Source organism: Microcebus murinus, chromosome 5 (genome assembly GCF_040939455.1).
Source record: "Microcebus murinus isolate Inina chromosome 5, M.murinus_Inina_mat1.0, whole genome shotgun sequence".
Classification (NCBI taxonomy): Eukaryota; Metazoa; Chordata; class Mammalia; order Primates; family Cheirogaleidae; genus Microcebus; species Microcebus murinus.
The window spans coordinates 92,204,578-92,225,562 of record NC_134108.1 but is presented as its reverse complement, the minus strand read 5'-3'; the positions used below and the strand labels follow the sequence as shown (position 1 = coordinate 92,225,562).

General features: G+C 45.5%; 1 protein-coding gene and 1 long non-coding RNA gene across 2 annotated transcripts in view; one reads left to right on the top strand and one right to left on the bottom strand.

The window, feature by feature from the left end:
* Positions 1-709: 709 nt before the first annotated feature.
* Positions 710-3,658, bottom strand: LOC105880014 (uncharacterized). The gene is made up of 3 exons (XR_001157976.2): positions 2,982-3,658; positions 1,984-2,056; positions 710-1,022 (listed from the first exon to the last, which is right to left on the bottom strand). It is a non-coding gene; the product is annotated as an uncharacterized LOC105880014 (long non-coding RNA).
* Positions 3,659-3,709: 51 nt separating this feature from the next.
* LRRC1 (leucine rich repeat containing 1) overlaps positions 3,710-20,985 on the top strand; it is a 128,777-nt gene continuing 111,501 nt past the window's right edge. The window contains exon 1 of the mRNA XM_012780762.2: positions 3,710-4,096. Within this exon, the coding sequence (XP_012636216.1) occupies positions 3,938-4,096 (159 nt within the window). The 5' untranslated portion in view covers positions 3,710-3,937. The remainder of the gene's footprint in view (positions 4,097-20,985) is intronic.

The following is a 20,985-nucleotide window of genomic DNA, read 5'->3' as shown; positions in this document are numbered from 1 at the left end:
TATCCAAATTGTTATATGTATTAGTAGTTTGTTCCTTTTTATTGTTGAATGGTATTCCATTGTTTCAATATACTACACTTTGTTCATCTGTTGATAAATGTTTGGATTGTTTCCAGTTTTAGCTATTATAACATGATTGCTATCAACATTTGTAAGCAATCCTTATGTGGACATATGTTTTCATTTTTCTTATGCAAATAAATGTCTAGGGGTAGAATGTCTAGATCATTAGGGTAGGCATATGCTTGCAAGAAACTTCCAAATTGTTATACAAAGTGATTTTACCATTTTACACTCCCACCAGAAATGCATAAGTTCCAATTGCTCCAAATCTTTAATGATACTTGAGATTGTCTGTCTTTTGTTTTTTTTAAAGCCATTCTAGTGGATAGGTGGTAGTTTCTCACTTTAAAATTCACATGCCCAAATCTTTGAATTCCCATCCTGCCTCTATCTTACAAGCTACCACCCACTTTGTTTTCACCTTAAAAAAATCAATAATATAATACACAAAAAACTAGCAATAAAAAACCAAAACAAATCATTAATTACTTATCATTCTCCTAACCTTACAATGTAAGCTTCACGAGAGTAAGATCTATCTTGTTCTTTGTTGTATTCTAGTACCCGGCACAATGCCTGGTGCATGGTATGTACATTTATTAGTTATCTGTTACTATGTAATGAATTACTCCAGATCTTAGCAGCTTAAACCAACAAACATTTATTGTCTTACACAGTTTCTGAGGGTCAAGACTGGGGAGCAGCTTAGCTGAGTGGTCTGGGTCACGATTTGTCATGAGGTTTCAGTCAAGCTATTACTGCAGTCATTCGAAGACTTGACTGGGGCTGAAGAATTGCCTTGCAACATGGCTCACTTATATGACTATTATCAAGAAACCTCAGTTCTTTGATAGCTGTCATCAGCAGCTATCCTTATTCCAGCAGCTCCAATTCCTTACCATGTGGACCTCTCCACTGGGCTGCTCAACATGGCAGCCGGCTTCCCCAAAGTAAGTGATCTGAGAGAGAAAAACATGTAAGTTGATTACACAGACCAACCAGGAGATGTGGAATGTTGGAGATCATCCTGGAGGATAGCTAAAATAGTACATAATGAATATTTATTGATTAGACTGATGTGTCTGATACCCTTTTAAGCATTTTACATATGTCATCTCATTTAATCCTGATAACAATACCATGGACTATTGTCCTCATTTGACAGATGATAAAACTGAAGCTTATACAAGTTAAGTCCAATTCTACAAAGTTATTAGGTGTTATAGTCGGAGTTCAAACACAGATTTCTTTAGTGCCAAAGGCTATGAAAAATGGTGCACAATAAAAAGGAATAAAAGGATTACATTATTTTAAGGAGAACTTGATTCAGATGACCTTTAAAGTTTTGTTTATATTGAGCCAAACTCATTTGTATATGGGGAAAAAACCAGAAATTACATCAAATGGGAAACTCTAAAATTCTTCAGGTGAATAAAAAGTTAATTGGCTCTCTATTCCATAGATGACAAAGTGTTGGTTTCATTTTTTTCTCTCTTACTACACAGTTTCAAATTCTTGGCAGATTCTTGGAAACAAGTCAAGGATTCTGCCACTAACTACCCAGAGAGTTAATTCAAAAAAAATCTTTTGATCGTGTAGTGTGCATACAGCACTGTGGTAGTTTCTCAGATCTAGAAAGCAAGTGAGACAGTACCTGTTTGTAAGAGGCCACAATCTTTGGGACTAATGTGATACAAAAATAACAACACAGAGAAGCTTAAGCATCATTACAAGGCACAATGAATGCTTACTGAGGTTTGAATTTTCAAAAGACCAATCTTTAAAACACATTTCATGTTTATTAGGATAATTTAATGTGATAATGTCTGGAAATCAACATTAAACTAAGGGAGTCAGCCTCCTTCACTTTAATTTTTTCGAAGCAAGTTGGAAAACTCACAAAGAGGGTGACTTGCTCACCTTTCCACAAGTCTCTCAGTCAGGAACCACAGTTTTCTATGAAGGGTGGCAGAAAATCAGCCTTACCATGTTTCTGGAATGCAAGAATGAAGGAAGAGTGGTGGAAGTTCAAAGTCCAGGTAGGCTTCCATGGGAATGTAGGAATCACATCGGGACAAACAAAAGAGAGAGTAGAGTGGGTAGGGCAACAGGAGTTTAAGGATTGACTGGAATGAAAGAGTTAAGGTGACAATGCTGGGATAGAAAGGAAAGTGGGATCCCTCCTTACCGACAGGGAAGAAAGAAGCCCTCCTAGTGGAGTTGAAATGACAAAGTGTCCCCCTTCCCCATTTCACCCTGGGAAATTGTCCAGTGACAGTTGGAACTGATGGAAGAGCCTAAGGAGCCTATAGATACAGAGTATGTGCAAAAACTAGTTTCAGACCAAACTTTTTCCCTGGCCACTGCGCATGCTCAGCTTTGCTGCAGAAATGTAAACTCCGTGGCTCCAGATTTTAGCTCTGGCAGTTCGAGGGCGGGAGTGAAGAGCCGGAGTGGTTTCGTGGCAGAGTCCACAGGTGGAACCTGCAGTTTGAGTAAACTTGACCAGGAGGGTGTGAGACGAAGGGGCAGCTGGGCGTGGAGTCAATGGAAATTCATCAATGTGATTGGCCTTGAGCTGATCGGTAACCCTCCGTGAAGGACTGAGTTTGGTTATTCGGAGATGGGGATTGCGGTGCAAACAGTTAAAGAAGACAGGCAGGTCAGGGTTGCGGCCGAGGTCCAAGGGGAATGAGACGGGGGCCAGGGAATGGTCGTTACCACCCAATAGTGAGCTCCCAGGTCCTCCCCGGCTACTCCTTCTTGGGCTGTAAGGGGCAGGGAATTGCAGCAGAAACGCAGGAGCCGGTGGACGCGGCTCACCTGGCTTCCTCGACCTGCCCCTCTCTCCGCACCAGCTTGCACTAAGTCGCCAGGGGCCAACATCTGGCCCGGCTGGAACCGGCCCAGAAACTCACCTCAGCCAGCTCGTTTCTGCTCTAGGGCTGCTGGCCGGGAGCATCCACATCTGTGGGAATGTCGCAAACTCCCCGCCTCAGATGCTTTCGGCGGCACGGGGAGGGAGCCTGCCTCGCACTGTGTGCACACACTGCGGTGGCCGAAGCCTGCAGGCGCTGCCCGGGCGCCGGCGGGCACGGCAGGGCCGGGAGCGCGTGCGGGGCCGCTGCGGGCAGCGAGCTCACAAGCAAGCCGGGAAAGTAGCACCGAGGGCGGGGAAGCACCTCACACCCTCCCACACCGAGTCCCGTAGCTCCAGGCGCCCACGCCGCGCAAGGTACGCTCCGGGGCGCAGTCCCGCCTGACCCCGGAAGAGAAAGTTTTGGGGAAGGGGAGCAGGGAGAAGCGAAGGGAGCAAGTGAAGTAAAACTAAACATCCAGTTGTTCCGCTCCCCTCAGGACGCCCATGCCCCGCCTCATCTTTGCCCCAAGCCCCCCTCAGAGGTTGGCTTTCTCCACAGGGCGCGACGCCCCCGCGGGCCTCCCGCCCAGCCAGAGCTAGAGGGCAGCGAGCGGCCAGCCCGCGGGGCTCCCGACCCTCCGCGGATGCAAGTCGCCGGGAAAACCCGGAGCGGAGCGTCCCCCCGGCCGGGAAACGCCCTCCGCGCGCGCCCACTAGCGCGCATGCTCAGTGAGCGCGGCGGCTGCGGCGGCGAGTAGGAAGCTCCGCGCGGCGGCGGCGGCAGCAGCGGCGGCTGGAGGGTGGGAGGGGACGCGCCGGCTGGCGGGCGGGGGCGCTGGGACGCGGCGGGGGCTCCCGCCCAGGGCTCTCTGGAACGTTGGCGGCCGCGAAGCTCGGCGCGAGCAGCGCGTGAGCCGACGAGTCCACAACGAGCGCGGAGCGGGCAGCAGGCGGAGCGGCGCCGCCGGGCAGAGCGGGCTCGGAGCCCGGGTCTCCGCGGCGGCGGGGGCGGCGATGTTCCACTGCATCCCCCTGTGGCGGTGCAACCGTCATGTGGAGACCATCGACAAGCGCCACTGCTCGCTCGTCTACGTCCCCGAGGAGATCTACCGCTACGCCCGTAGCCTGGAGGAGCTGCTGCTGGACGCCAACCAGCTCCGCGAGCTGCCCGAGGTGAGTGTCCGGCCTCACCTGCGCGCCGCCGCCGCCCTCCCGGGGGCCCCGCCGGCCCTCGCCCACTCTTCTCTCCCTTCCCCTCCCTGCTCTGTCGTCCCCGCTCCCACCTCCAGGTCCCGGCCGGCCGGCCCGGCTGGAACCGCCGCTTCCTGCATTCACCTGCTTCTTCCTCCCCGCGTCGCTCCACCTCCATCCTCCCCCTGTAAAAAGTTCTTTTTCATTTTATACGAAGCGACTTGATGTTTTTCCAAGTCGTCGCTAGCACTGTGCGATAGGAGAAACGTCCCGGACTATTAAGTAGCTTCGGTAGACAGACGTCTGGATACCGACACACCTGGCACTTGTGCCCGGGCAGGTAAGAAGCCAGGTGGTTCGGGCTGTTGCCAGCTGGAGGCTTCTGAGCACCGATTGGGGGAGGGGGGCGTCCCCCTCCCCCCGGCGTTCCCCGACCACTGGCCGGGGCGCGACTGTCCTTTGGCCAAGGCAGGTCCGGGAGGACCTTGTGACCTGGGCAGCGCGCAGGCGAGCCGCAGTATCTGGTCATCTTGGGAGGAATGTGTTTCGGGCCTTATCGCGGGTGGTGGGCTGGGCCGGCCGGCCTGCCGTGGCTGGGTAGCGGGGTGGCGGCCGCGAGATGGGGGTGCAGGGTTCGGGGAACTGGGCCTGCGAGCTGGGGACAGGTGCGCAGTTGCCCGCCCTCCGTTCGGGCTCTCGTTGCGGGGACCTGTTGCGTGGTGGGAGCCGCGGCGAACGTCACCGGAGGCTCTGCCCGCGGGCCAGCCTTGCAGCCGCCTCTCCCGGGGCGGCCACTGAATTCTGCCCTTGCGGTGATGCGTTACCTCTTCAGGATTGTTTACGCAAATTAATCGCTCCTCTGCGGTCGAACTTGTCTGGCTACGTGTGCTGATAGTGCTTTAACAGAAGGGTTGCAGGGGGTAGTGGTGGGGGGGACTGGGAACTTTCAACCTTTGAGCTTGCCTCTGGAGTTTGGCTTGAATAACCCTTAAAGGAGGAAGGTATCCCGGACCCAGGTGTGTGCAGGAAGTCAGTGTAATAATCCAAAGGTGTGCAGGAAGTAGGGAGACTGCCGGGAGTCGGGTAGAGAGAGAGGAACTGATGAAGGCCTGAGCGTCAGAACTCAGATATCTTGCTTGTCCTGTAGTTGACACAAGCCAAGTCATTGTCACAGAGACATTAGTGAAATGTCCTGGCTTGTTAGAATGACCTGATCATTCTATCAGCGCCGACAGAGTGTTTTAAAAACCAGAACTGTGTGTTTTTCTCTATATTTTTTCTCAATATTTGTTATTCTTCTTGGATTAATTTTCTTTCCTTCGTGTGGAATTGATTGGATGGTTTGCTCCATGTAATCACAGAGATATTTAGCCCTAGGATCTTTGCAAAGCCCCCCAGGCTTTAATTTAGCTTAGAAGCAGAAGAGCCATCCAGTTCTCTCAGGCTTTTTATTACTTTGCAGGCATTTTCAAACACATGATTTTTGTCTGGCCTTTAGCTTCCTTAAATTTGTCTTAACAGTTATAAGCTGTTTGAAATGGTATAATTTTAGGCTTCGGTATCACCGGCAATATAGAATGTGTAATTTAATACTTTTCAAGGGCTTCAGATTGAAGTTATTAGAGATTGAGTGAAAAGTTATTTAACTAGAAATATTTCATTGCTCTTTGTGGTATTTGCTTTCTTTTGTAGAACTGGAAGATTTCTTTTGACTGGATTGGCTTTTCACTCCCTTCTGCAGAGTTTCTGGGTTTTCCTGTAATGGTGGGGAATTCAGTTTGGCATGGGAAATTATGGGTTTTGGAAGTGTCAGGTATTTCTACTGATTCTAAATGGGAACTTCTCAGAAGCCCCAAATACAGTCTGATGGAACTCTGTAAATACGGTAAATAAGCTTTTCAAAGGCCAGCGGTGGTCTTGCTAATGGGTGATTATTGCTCTGATAGCTCTTAAATTAGTATTAAAGTCTTTAGGTTGTGTACAGTCTATTTCTGCCTGACTTATGGTGTGTCTGGATGCCTGAGTGTTCATGCCAGACATGAACAGCCTTGAAAGCACAGGTATTTGTTTCATTCAGTCTTTCCTTGGGCTATCTGTTGTTTCACATCTGAGATCTGTATAACTCATTACCACTGCTCACTGCTACCCTGCCCCCAACCCCCTTCTCCTAACATGCCACAACTCCAGTGGGTCTCTTTTGCTGGCGAACCTCAAAGGTCCTTATTTTGGTGGCCACACTAGCTGTGTATTATCTCCAAAATCTCTTTGAAAGCACAGCTAAAGGGGAAGTCTGCACCCGGTATCAGCAAAGATAGACACTCCGGGCTTCAGGGTAATGACAAACACCTTCTCTCCACTGGAAGGCCTGAGACCTCTGGTTTGCACCAACATCCTCATTTTGCAAATTGAGATTCAGAATTGTAGTGACCTTCTCAGGGCTATCCAGCCAGTTAGATGCAGCTGCTGGTTGCATTCATTCAGGTGTCAGCCAACTGCAAGTGCTTCAGACACTCAGCAGGAATCTGGCCTATTCCAGTTCTCACACCCATCAAACCTTCAGTTATTCAGTCCCTCCTGTTTTACTCATGCCATTAAAACTTGGCTTCAAACATTTATGGAGCCTCCATTATTTTCAAATTTATTGGGAATATAGAGATTCAAGGACATATAAGTTCTGTGAGCTGTTCACAGCTTGTATGGGGACAGATGACTTTAATATTGATGTGGTGAGTGTACAGTGGAAAGGGCACCACAGTTAGACTGCTCCTGAGCTGTGGACTTGATGGTACTTCCCTAATCTTCTAACTTTTTGCTGAACCTGCAGCACCGTCGTCAGTGATGGTTCAACCTTGTGATAGCCTCTCAACACTGCTGCTCTGCAGAGAAGGCTTCAGATCCCTCATTGTTGGTTTGGTCCCATCCATCCACTCCTCCCCGCTCCCTGCAGTTCGAGCCTTTTGGGATCTGGACTAACAGAGACATTCTCGCTTTAACTTTCTTGACGTGCCTGCGTGTTTTCACTCACATGTGTGAGCACAGATCCTCACCCTTATGGCACCCAGTAGGTCTTGTTCAATAAAGTTATTTATTTATTTATTTTGAGACAGAGTCTCGCTTTGTTGCCCAGGCTAGAGTGAGTGCCGTGGCATCAGCCTGGCTCACAGCAACCTCAAACTCCTGGGCTCAAGTGATCCTCCTGCCTCAGCCTCCCAAGTAGCTGGGACTACAGGCATGCACCACCATGCCCTGCTAATTTTTTTCTGTATATATTAGTTGGCCAATTAATTTCTTTCGATTTATAGTAGAGACGGGGTCTTGCTCTTGCTCAGGCTGGTTTCGAACTCCTGACCTCGAGCAATCCGCCTGCCTTGGCCTCCCAGAGTGCTAGGATTACAGGCATGAGCCACCGCGCCCAGCCTAATAAGGTTATTTATCTGTTGAATGAATGTTGCTGAGTCTTATAAAATTCCTCTTCTTCTTTCTCTTCCTTCAAAGCATATGCCAGAGCATATCACTGTTTTGGCATCTATTTCAGTGTAGTCAGAGTATTGAAGTTGGAAGTGACTTCAGAAGTAAAGATCATCCAAGTGGTGAGGTTTTGTCTTGCCTGCCCTGTGGAATCCTTGGTTTTCCTGTTACTTGGTGTTTCATGTGCCATTGGCTTTCTCCTCATCGTGCACTAATTCTCAGATACCTCCAAATGTGTGTTTTACTGTGATCTCTCTAGCACCAATACAGTGCCTCATGTAGTAGACAGCGTATATTGAATGTGCTCAAGCCTTCATAGCTTAAAAAAACTTCATCTTGTCACCTCCTCTCAGAGTTTAGCTGATCTTTTATTGATTGTCTGATGACATTATCTCAAATACTCTTTCCCTCCCATCATTCTATCTTATATCTTGCTTTCCCCCCCCCCCTAGCCTTTAGAGCACCTAACTCCAGATTATATATTTGCTTACTTGCTGCATGTGGGCAGAGGTGTTCCTGGCTGAACCTATGACAGCATTTGGTACAAAGTGGGCACTTAAGTGCTTGTTGTATGAATGAATCCTCATGTGTGTCCTCCTGGGTAGGCTGTCCCTGTTTCTTAGCTATTGTGATTCCTCTATTATAATTCCTCTGCCTATGGTCAGACTTTCGTACACCAGTGTGTTGAAACTAGTGATGACACAAAGACTTCTTTCAGAATCCAGTGGCCTTATCTTGCCGGTCTTTGTTCTCCATCCCCTCTCTGTGGTGGACACCTTTGACCACCTTATATTTGAAAGACTTTTTATGTACTGTAAACATGTTTTCTATGAATATGACTTCAAGCCCAACATCTCCAGCTGTCATCTGTTAAGGGGATAGCCATTCCCACTTGGAGTAAATCCCTTTTGCCTTAAACCAACCATGTTTTGATTTAGGTCTTCCAAACTGGCTTCTCTTCCCCCCCAGTTCCATTTCTTGGGGGGGGGCAGGACACACATTCTTTCTGTCTCAAAGGACTTGTCTTTGATCCTTCCTTCTCTGCATCCATCTTGTCACCAAGTCCTGTCATTTCTTCCTCCACAGTGCCATCTTTCTCCTCTCAGTCTCCCACCTGGTGGTTTTCTTGTGGTTTCATATCGTCCTTTGCCGGTTGTCTTCTGCTGACACTCGTTAAGGCTTGTCTTGAAAAGGCAGAGAGCAGAGGTGCAGGATTCAAATAGTTCAAAATGCTGCGGCGCTGTCACGTAGATACGCTCTTCAAGCCTCAGTCTCCTTAGGTGTTAGAGTAGTACCTATCTTATAGGGTTATCCTGGGGATTAAAGACATCATGGGTGTAAAACGCTTAAAGTGTCAGCACAGAGTTAGATCTGAGATGCCTAAGATCTTTCTGAATACTGTGGCAAGACTCTTTTATTATAAAACAATGTTTCCTAAACTGGAGTTTGAAGACATTTTCCTGGTAGTTTTTGTAAGTTGTTTTTTAAAACCAGAATTCAATTTTTAATATTTTTTTCAATAATAAAAAAAATCACAGATTCTGTACCATTTACAAGACCTTGTAAGTTGAGTAGTGCTATAAGATTTCATTGACTCTATTTGGGCACTCCTTTAATTGTCTCTAGATAATAGGGGAAGAACAGATATGGACTTACTGCAGAAATGATGTGTTAAGGTCAGAGGATGGCTGGAAGTCGCACACAGTTTTCATGGTAATTTGTTAGAGAAAAGTGATGAGTAGCCAAAGGGGTCACAGCCCACAGTGATGTAGGCATGTAGAATGTGAATTCAAGCAACTGCCCTGTGGTAGTGTTGTATTTAATACATTGTGAACTGCCATGCAGTTTCTGCAAAATTGCATCATCATTATTTGTCATGTTAAATAAATGTTGGGTTCTCATTTATTGATTTTTATCAGATTTTAAAATTGTTTTTTTTTCTCTTCATTTTTTTTCTTGTTTTTATTTTAGCGTATTATGGGGGTACAAGTGTTAAGGTTACATATATTGCCCATGCCTCCTCTCCCCCCTTGAGTAAGAGCTTCAAGCATGTCCATCCCCCAAACATTGCACCTCTTACTTGTTGTGGTTGTATATACCCATCCCCTCCTCCCCATCCCACTCTCCTGACACCCGTTAAATGTTACTCCTATATGTCCACTTAGGTGTTGATCCGTTAATACCAATTTGCTGGTGAGTACATGTGGTGCTTGTTTTTCCATTCTTGAGATACTTCACTTAGTAGAATGGGTTCCAGTTCTATTTAAAATTGTTTTATTTTATAAGAGCTAAGGCATCTTTAACGTAGCTTTATGTTTGGACATAATTAGCATTTTAATAAGCATAATTTAAGTCAGTCCTTAGGGGAAAGGGGGTATTGTCCCTTTATAGTGTCAATTCACACATTTCTCAAATTAGGGAAACAATTCTCATATCTCAGATATCCTGTTATCATTATACAGTTGAGCGCATAGTTTCTTTCTCATTGTGTTTTGTGTTGGTCCTCTCCCCATGCCAATACCTTACCTCCACACCCAACTTTAAGGTGAGAAAACTGAGACAGAGAGAAGTTGTAATTTGCCCCGGGTTAGTGGAGATTAGAGTCTGATTAAGAAACATTTCATAAGTATCTGTGACATTTTAATAATAATGATAATGGGTTAGTGGAGATTAGAGTCTCTGATTAAGAAACATTTAGTATCTCTGACATATTAATAATATATCAGCTACCACTTACCGAGATTTTACTGAGTTTCAAACATTGTATTAAGTGCTCTATATAAATCATTTCCCTTAAACTGATTAATAGCCCACTTTAGCCATAACGATTTCAGCTTTGCAGATGTAGAAACGGAGACTTAAACTTATTTCAGAGGCTTAAGAGACTTAGTCAAGGTTTAGTTCTGGAGTGAGCATTAGATTCCCGCCCCATAGGAGAGTTGTCCCTGTGTTGTATTTCCACCTGGGAGCAAGGAGGCTTGATGGCGTGAGGATACTTAGGAGAGAGCCCCTGCAGAATGCTGTGACAGCCCAGAGGAGGCTCATAACTCTCATCAGAGGTTTTAACTCTGTGAGCATCCTGCCTTCTTGTCCAGTGCTCTTTCTAGTATCCCACCTTCTGTGTTGTGCTTACCCATCCCAGATACCTCACAATACTTGTGGGACATCAAGAACAAAGCATTTTACTCCTTTGTATGGACATATTTTCCATGATTGCAGGGTGTCCTTATGTTCAACTTGTAAATTGCTTGCCAAAACATGACAAGTTTTGTATGCAAGCATTGACTTGGGAAAAAAAATGGACAGCCAGATGCATTATGGGTGGGAAGAACTTGTTAAAAAATTTTTGTTTTTGTTCAGATAAATGTGGTCATCGAGTTTGTAAAAATGTACCCACAGTGATGCTGGTAACAATGTGGGTTCTATTTTTATGAGTAATACGAATGGATACTTGTGTGTGTTCTGTACCATGAACTTTGGTTTCATGAAACTCTGCTGATGCTTTAAAGGGTAAATACTTGGAGAATATTTATTATTCTAGAGGAACTTGGAAGTACACTCTTTGCTGGCATGTCTTTTTAAAAAGTAGCTCAAGTCTTCGAAAAAGAGTCAAATTATTGGCTTAATGAAACCTTTCTAGAGTTGACAAAGACTCAAGCTTTTGCTGTCAGTGTGGTAAAAAGCTTCCACAGTCCCCACTGCCCTCTTCCCAGGGCTTCCAGTGGGAAGGGAGTGCTTTGACTCCACCTCACAGCTTTCCAGCATGTTTTCCTCCCTGACAGGATTTGTATCTTCCGTACTGTGATAAGTAGTACTTGGGGTTTCCTTAAAATGGACCCTTTACCATAGACTTGAGATTTGAGGGGTAGGCCATTGCTGATGTTTACACAAGAGTATCAAATGCTGTCAACATTTCTTTGCAGTGATGACAGATCCCAGACATGGTCTTGCTGTGCCATGGAACAGAGGTGTTGGGTTCTTTTTGGGTGAGGATCCAGTGAGTGCGGCAGCCTTCTCGCTAGGCTCACCGAGGTCTAGGGAAAGTTTGCTTATTTTAGGACTCTACCCCGAATGCAGGGTTATAAATGTTTTGTCCTTTACTTCATAAGATAGTTATGAAGGCTGATGAGATCATGGGCCAGATCTTGGTAAATGCATAGGAGAAACTTCTGGATGTCTATTAACTTTCTCTTGGGTATTATTTAGTGGACAGCAATGGTAATTTACTATTGCATGTGGTATTTTAGAAGATTTAGTGTGTGTGTGTGTGTGTGTGTGTGTGTGTGTGTGTATGTGTTGTGTAAAATACCTTGGACTCCTAGAAGTAAGATGTAATATTTACAATTTTTTCCTGTCATCATTTTTTTTTTTTTGACAAGTTTCCTTATCTGGACTATAACTTCTAGATTCCAAAGAATTTGACTCAATTGGAAGAAATTTGGTATTTCTGTTTTCAAAAAGCCCAGGAATGGATTTATCATGTAGTGGAAGGAGGTGTTACATCTAATTACAGTGTGTTCTAGACTGAGTCCTTGGTTGTGTGGCCAGGTAGAGAGGACTCTGTTCACCTCAACCACTGTGATCACCTTTCTCTCCACAGTCCACACCTGCGTTTTTGGAAATGATAATCAGGAGGTGTTGTCAGCTGGCTTGTGGTGGGAACTGGAAGCTTGACTCAGAAAAGTAGTCTTGAGGGCCAGAAAGCAGCTTCTAGACCTCTCAGGATGTGATTCGGGCTGTGACTGCTTGACTTGGTCTGGAAGATGTTGAATAAATGTCTCTGAGCCTTATGCTATTAGTGCAACTGGTCTGATCTTGGGCGGTGGTGTCACCCTGTTTTTTTTTTTTATTTTCTACATAATTTATTGTGATGTTAATATCAAGTAAAACATTCATTTGCATCACTTGCTTCTGTTCATGTGTTTTCTTGACGTCTTTATTCCTTCTTCCAAAATGTTGCATGCCACACTTGAGCCAATGAAGAAATATTTTCAAAAACTGCAGCTGAAGTACACTCATCTGCAGCTGCCTGTCTTAATACATGCAGTGGTGGTCTTAGCTTTTTCACTGCCATCTTCTATAGGTTTTTGGAAAACATTTGTCACAATGACCTTCACATACCTTCAAAACTCATAGGCTTTTTCTCACCTCCAAGAGCCCAGCTACAGGCGCGCAAACTCGGACGCTGTCCTGCTGGCATAATGGACGTTCCTTCGCTATAACCTTAGCCCCTCGGCGGCAGCACGGAAAAAAGCGTCACCCTGTTTTTATCTGCTTACAGGAGTAATATGAGTAGTTGGATGCTTAAAATAATTCAAAGAACAAAAAAGAAAGGATTCCACCTATTCCCTTGACGTGATAGCAGCCATTAACAATTTTATTTTATTCAGACATTTTTTATCTTATTTAATTGACAATTGTATATCTTTATGGGATACAGTATGATGTTTTGATACATGTATGCATTGTGGAATGATCAAATCAGGCGAATTAATATATCTTTCACCTCATGTATTTATCATTTCTTTGTGGTAAAAACATTTAAAATTCACTTTTTTAAAAAGAACATTCTTATGGACTTTTTTCATGTCTTGTAAAGCAGAAAGAGAATTCCTGTGACATAAATTGCTTTGCTGCTTGCTCTTTTTACTTAACACTGTGTCTTGGTCATCTTCCATATCAGTATGTATACAAGTATAGAAGTGTTATAGCATTGATGCTAGTGCTGTAGTATTCCATTGTATTGGATACACCACCATCATTTATTTAGCCATTCTTCTGCTGAAAGTTTAGTTTCTAATTCTTTGCAGTGAAGAGCCATGCTGGATTAAATGTTCTTGTACAAATTACTTTGTATACCTGTGCAAATGTTTCCTTAAGATAACTTCCAAGAAGCATAATTGCTGCATAAAAGGGTATGTGCTTTATAAAATATTGTTAGATTGTCAGAGTGTGTGTCTGTATGTGTGATAATCAGAGTTGGGTGGAGGCCTGGAGAGTTTAGAAATCTAATTGTTTTATAGCTAAGAAAACTAAAGTCTGTGGGGGGAGGAGAGTAAAGTGATGTGTCAAAAAAGAATGAAGACATGGGTTGTACATCTCCAACTCATGACTCCAAGTCCTGTGCTCCTTGTAGGGGCTGGAAGAATAGGCCTACAGGCTGGCTTTGTCACCTCTGCTTCTTTTATTCTTGACAGCAGTTTTTTCCCCCATAGGTCTAGAAAAGCCCTTAGGTAAGCGTTAGCCAGTTGATCAGATATTTATGCCAGGTCTTTGGAAGACTAACATCTAATTCTTGCCTTGAGTGGTCTGCAGTCTTTAGTTGGGGATAGAAGTTTATCGTTCTGGAAGTCCTAATGTCATTGAGTGCCATGCAGATATGCAAACCATGCCTTGGAGGAGGCTTGTTGCATTTGAGGAGTCGGAAAGCAGGATTCTGGCTTTAGCTGTAGCTGGGCTCAGATGGGCTGGGGAGGGAGGATGGCATCGCAGACATTGAACTTCTGTGAGGTGACACGATGCTATGATGCTACTATGTTATGGAGCACAGACTCCCACTCTGGGTTGACCTGGCTCTCTTTCTGGAGCAGGAGCGCAAGGCAGTGTGCAGGATGTTTGGGAGCACAGAGATTGGGCTGTAGCTTAATGTGATGACTGTGTGGGTCAGCCGCTCCCCCTCCCTTCTAGTGAAGTCCGTTTCAGGCCCAAATCTCTTAACTGGAAGAGAAAGCATGCATTGTGGTTAGGAGACTGTCCCCTAAGAGGCCTTCATTGTGCTGTAATTTGCTTATCTGTAAAAAACGAAGGTAGTAATAGTCCCTACCTCCTGAAGTTGTATGAAAATTAAATGTGTTAATGTGTATGCAATGCTGAGAACAGTGTCTGGCAGATAGAAAGTACCCAATATAGGTTGGTAATTGTTACCAATATTGAATATTTTACGGTAGAGGCCCAAACTCTTTCATTCTTGCCTCCTTCAAATCCTTTCCAAATAAATGCTTGGTCAGTGATCGTTCTAAGACATAAATGTGAAGAGTGATTGCCTGCTGCAGGGGCCTCCCCACCCCTGCAGGACACAATTCGGGGAAACTGTTGTCCTCTGCCTACCTCTTCTACCTCATCTCCCCTCCAACCTTGTATTTCAGTGGCAGTTAGCTGCCCGTAGTTAGCGATGTATCCTTTCTTGCTTCTCTTTGTTTTCATTAGTACATTTACATTTACGGTGATGTCCTTTTCCCGTTTCTTTGTCTGGCTCCCTGCTTCTTGTCCCTTTGGGTAGAGCTCAGGAGATAACATTCCTCCAGGAAGCTGCTACTTCTCTCCACTGTGGTCTCTGGGGACACCTCTGACATTACTGTTGTCTCTTTGCAATGTCTCTGTCCTCCATCAAAGGGGATTCCTCAAAGCTACACACCTTTTCTTTGTGTTCCTGCTGCCTGATAGGGTAGTCAGCGCAGAGCAGACATTGAACATATATTTGAATGGCACGCTTGGGGACATCTTCAGCACTTATGGGGAATGGATTTAGAGTTGGGTTTGGACCACACCTATGAGTGAGAGCTTGCAGATTACATCAAGAAGAGATGAGCTCTCCGCAGTCCTGGTGTCTGTCGGTGGCATCATGATGGAGTGAGAATAGCACCGGCCTGGGTGTCAGTCCTGGGTTCTTGTCCTGGCCCTGTCCAACACTAGCATTGTGACCTTGGGCAGATCACATACTTTCATATGTTTCCTTATCTCAGTGATGAAGGGTGGGTGTGAGTGATGTCAATGTCCCTTTATATGGACCTTCTCTGATGTTAACTGTATGACTTAATGTCCCAGCATGAACCTCAGAGTGGTGCCACAGTTGTGCACATGCTCTGTGAGGTTGCTTAGTGAGGTTTAGACGAACCACAAGTCTAGGCTTAATCATTATAATCAAGGATTTGATAATAAGGAGAAGCTGTTCCAAACACTTACCCTTCCTGTGGTCAGTTGTTGATTCCCAGAACTAATTAAGGAAAAAAAAATCAGATTTTCTTTGGTTAAAACACATGCACACATTGCACACCCACCCACCCACCCAATAACCTTTGAATACTGAATTGTTTCCTTCTGTGTCAGTTGCATTTTCCCAGCTTTTAGAAGTGAGGTGAAATGGGCAATTTGGCTGGGACTTTTTGTGTCCTTATTAAATGAACCAGGCAATTCCAAGGTGGTTGTTTGAAACTTCCTTTTGAGTTGAAAACCTGAGAGATTGTATTTTGAGAAACATTGGGGACTGACCATTAAGAATATCTATGTATCAGTGTCAGACTGAGGTGGCTTTGTAAGGAGTGTGTTAGGAGCAAGGGCTGCAGCTCTCTACTCTCCTGAATAGCTGGCTTCTCTGATGGGACATTGGTGTCAGGCTTCAGAGGCATCTCAGTTCAGGAATGGGAACTTAGGGACAGGATAGGTCTCTGCTGGATCCTGGCAGGCCCTCCCTCCTCCTCCCCTCATTCATGCCACATATTTATTGAGTGCTGGCTGTGCCTAGGGCTTTGTTCTGTCTAGCAAGGCAGATACCATCTCTGTCCTTATGGAGCTTCCATTCTGTGTTAGGGAGAGAGCTGGTAAATGGGTAAGAAAATACGAATTTCAGATAATGATAAAAGCTATAAAGAAAACAAAACAGGGAAATGCTGTAGAGAGTGATGCAAGTGGAAGTTTCTATTTTAAGTCTGAGAAGGCCTCTCCAAGGAGGTGACATTTGCAGTGATGCAAGTGAGGCAGCCGTATGAATACGGCAGAGGTTCCTGCAAAGGCTTGGGGTGAGCTCTGAGAGTTTGTGGGCAGAAGGAAGGCCATTCTGACTGGGGTAAGGTGAGAGCTCATTGTTTTAGTTTGCATTTCCCTGATGATTAGTGATATATTGAGTGTTTTTTCATGCGTTTATTGGCCATTTGTCTGTCTTCTCTTGAGAAGCTTCTGTGTGTACAGAGGGAAGTAAAACTCAGTGGAAATCAACCAGGGGGGAATAGGGGAGGGGCAAAAACCTACCTATGAACACTATTTGTGTGATAGGCACACTTTTGGCTGGGACTCAAGCATTACAAAAGTGATCCGTGTAACCTAAAACATTTATACCTCCTTAGTATTTTGAAATTAAAATTGTTTTTTTTTTGACAGAATTGGACAGTAAAGCAATTAATCACAAGCCAAAGCAATATGAATAAAAATATAGTCTAACAGTGTGGTCCCCCCTCCCCCTCATGGACTGGTGCTGGTCTATGGCTTGTTAGGAACTGGGCCACACAGCAGGAGGTAAGTGGCAGGGCAGGCAGGTGAGCAAGCGAAGGTTCATCTATATTTACAGCTGCTCCCCATCACTCACATCACCACCTGAGCTCTACACCCCCCACCCCAAGTCTGTGGAATGATCGTCGTCCATAAAACTGGCTCCTGGTGCCAAAAAGGTTGGGGAGGGAGAGGCAGGGAGACCAGGAGAGGGGGCTGTTATTGAAAGATTCCGGGCAAGAGCTGAGGGTGACTTTTGTACGAGGGAGGTAGCAGTAAGTAGGGAAATACAGCTTGGGGATAAAGTAGGCGATACCTGCAGGATGTCGATTTTTGGTTTTATTAACTGGAGGGGAGGGCAGAACCGTTTACTGATTTAGGGAGGACTGGAAAAATGTGGAATTTTTAAATGAGATCTAGAATATAGGAGAGGAATCCTGGATGATGAGAATTATAATAAATATGGTCAACATTTTATGAGCAATTTGCCTCAGTCTGTCCTGAACACTTCCCATGAATAACTCATTTAATCCTCACAACCTCCATGCCCTTATTTTTACATAAATAGCTTTATTTTACAGATGAGGACACAGAGAGGTTGAATAACTTGCCAAGGCCACACAGCTACTAAGTAGCAGAGCTGTGATTAGAAGTGATGCAGTCTGGCTCAAGAGCTGGTGCTCCTAACCATTGGACCTTCCTGCCTCAAGGTCAATCATGAAGAGAAACAGTGTTGTTTGCACCCAAAGCTACCTGATAAATTGAGCAGTTGCATCTGTTCTGTGAAGGGGAACGGAGAGACCCCCATGAGCCTGGGTTATTTTTGCATAATTAAGAAAAAGAGCACTGAGCTGAAATATCGTTTTAAGAATCATGTCACCAAATAATGGGCTTATTCAACAGTTATCTTCCAAAGATTAGTGACATCCATCCTTTGGTGCTGGATTTCTTATCTTCAGGAAGTAACTAACAGTTGAATCCTTACACATTCTCAAAGTAAAAGTGCATCCATTTAGGAAAACAACAGGAGGCTTACTGAACATCATGAGGGCTTGTTTTATCAGCAGTGCTCCCATCATATTTCTGCTCACAATTATTCAGCTATTATACTATTTCTCCTTGTTCTTGAAGCATACCAAGTGATTAGCTTATAAGACAGTTATTAGTCTTGATATAAAGGTCAGTATAAAGAGGTACTAATGTACTTTCTAGAATTATACATATTTCAATACTGCTACAAATGCGTGCTAATAAAAGTTAATAGAAGATATGCATTTCACAATAGACCCACCTTACCTAATAGCATGTTGCACTTATTCTCATACCTTGATTTTTGATAACTTCATTGTGAAGAGGCAGGAGGAGAGAGGGGGAGGTGTTCTTTATGCCCCATGTCTCTGGTAACCGCGATACACTGAAAGCACACGCATGCCAGGACCGAAGCTAATCAGACCCCTACACTTCAACCTTTCCCACGCCACTCCTCTTTAGTGATATACTGTTTGAAAAGAAAATATGTGTAAAGATGTTTTTGGTAAGGCAGATATGGCAGAACATATTTACTTGTGATGTGTACTTTATGTAGCCTTTATAAAATTTATATAGTCTAAAGACATTTCAGGGTTTAGGTCCAAGGTAAATCTAGTCCAAGGGAAGCATCAAGTAACTCCTACAGTTTCAGTTCACTGGTAGTTTACCCTTAGTAGAGGGTTCAGCCCAGAATACTCTGGACTGCAAATAACAAAAATCTCAACCTAAAATGCCTTGAATGAAAGAGGTGTTTAGCGATCTCGCACATCGGGAAGCCTCAAGGTGGGGACGGTGCCGGGCACGGGTGTGACTTCTCTGTGACTTGCTGGGCGTTTCTCCTCTGCACCTGCTCATGTGTGGCATCCCAAGCAGACAGGAACGGCACCTATGGAGTCACAGGGCCATCGCTAGACCCCAGTGAGGCTGAGGATGACAATGTCCCGCTTTGAAATAAAATTTCGCCTGTATGGTGGGAGGCAGGTAGGCAAGGAACAGGAACAAGAGGGTTGGGAATGGGCGTGGGGCAGGCACTCTGCAGCGTCTTGGGCAGGAAGGAAGGCAGGCCCAAGAGCCCATGCAGTTCTTGACACTCTTTCCCAGCAGATAGATGTTATGTCTCTCGTTTAACCCTGCGGCTTCTGCCAAAAGCACAGGGGACCATCTGCTCAGGAAAAATCTCTAGTAGAAATGATTTCTATTTCAGAATATTCTTTTTAAAAAAGCTTGTACATGTAGACATGTGTTCCCTCGATTTTATTCTCGCCATGTGAGTAATTTTGAGAGAACACAAACATAAGTAAATACGATACTATAAAAGTTAAAGTGCCCAATACACTTATTTTCTTACTTGTTAAATTTCTGTGACTCAGTGGTCTTGGATTTCCAGGCCTCTGAGCCTTTGTCGGTGCTGCCTGTCCTGCTCAGAACACACTTTTTCCGGTGCAATTGCTGCCTGCTCTGGGCAGCCCACCCAGTCCTGCAGCCTGTCCGCATTCTCATTGTGTCTAACCACTCCCTTTTGGTGCCTTGGTATAATTAGTTATTCTGAGGGGCCAAAGATGCCTGGAGTCCAGCTTTAGTTTCTGTGTGAGCCTGGTGTCTGTCTTGAGGAGGAACTGTGTGGGCCAGACTGCAGCTGGCCCCGGCGAGCGTGTTGACATGTGTTTGCTGTCCACCTGAGAAGGGAGTTGGTATGGGTTGAGTCAGCAGGGCCTCCTGGCACAGGGTCCACAGTAGTGCAGAAAGATAACACATCATTAGTCCTGTTGACAGAAGGATGTTTCCTCTCCCTCCTGCCTATTAGCAGAGGTGCTAATGAGGAGAAATGGCCAAAAGGCAGGAGGTGTTTCTGAAGCCCAGGACCCGAGCTGCTCGCACACTGGACAACCTACCCTTTGCTCCAGGAAGAGCTGAGTAAAACCCGAGTTACAGTTTTTAAAACACCAGTAGCAGCTCTTTCGTAGCTGCCTATGGTATTTCAGGTGCAGGACTAGGCACTTGAACAGCTTTTGTTCAGTCCTCCCCGTCAGCCTTATGTGGGAGGCTTCTTAAAAGATGTAAATACCTTACAGATGGGAAAACTGAGGCTGAGCACTTGCCTCAGGACACTCAGGTGGGGAACCAGACTGGGCTGGGGTCGAGTCCAGGCCTGCCAGGCTGCAAAGGGTGAGGCTGTTTCACGTGATGTGCTAATCCGGCAGACCCCGTTGGATCTCCCCGTCGAGATCTCCCCGTGGCTGATATGTGCCAATGGCCCACTGTGTGCGTGAGACACTGCGGGTGCAAAAGCGAGCGCACAGCCTCTGCCTTTAGGTGTTGGAGTTTAGCGATGAAATCAGACACCTGAGCAGAGCAGATCAGGACACGTCCCAGGTTGTGGCACTAATACCGTCTTCTGGGAGGTAGGGGCCGCCTGCACAGGCAGGAGGCACAACAGCAAGGTGTTGGAAGCATGGGGTGTAAGGAGAGGGTGTCGAGATGCTGCAGGGCCCATGGTGCGTGGCCTCGAGTGCCAGGTTAAGGAGCTTGGCTTCTGCTTCGTACCTAGGTGGGTCAGTGTCTTGTCAGACATCAATTGAGAGAGCCCAGCCTGGTGGCAGCTTGTGGGTGGATTCAAGAGGAACGAGACTGGAGATGGGGCAATACTTAGAGGGCAGACGGGCAGTTTTGGAAACTGGATTTGAAGTGGAGAGTTGGGTTGGAAGAGTCAAGGATAACAGTTGGATTTTCCATTTGAGTGACTGGGTACCGTCCTAAGAGTTTGAGGAAAGAGGGCAAGGATGATACTTGCAGATAAATAAAAGATCAAGCCTGGTGGCTTTGGTTTTCTCAACTCAGGACGAGATAGGGCAGTCTGCTAGGCCAGAGGGTGGAGGTGCAGCACAGGCTGCTTCATGGGGCATGAAGGTGGGAGGGGAAGGAATGGAAGAGGGAGCCAACGGGATTGCTGCGGTTGGCATGAATTTTTGGTGGTGCCAGCCTTTGTGGGTTTTTTTTCCCCTCTATACAGGCTTAGGGTAGAGAAAGGTGGATCATGGCTGCCAGTTCCACCTACAGAGTAGGGGGCGTGGCAGGATAAAAGGGAATGAGGCCATCAAGCATCCTGATGAAAA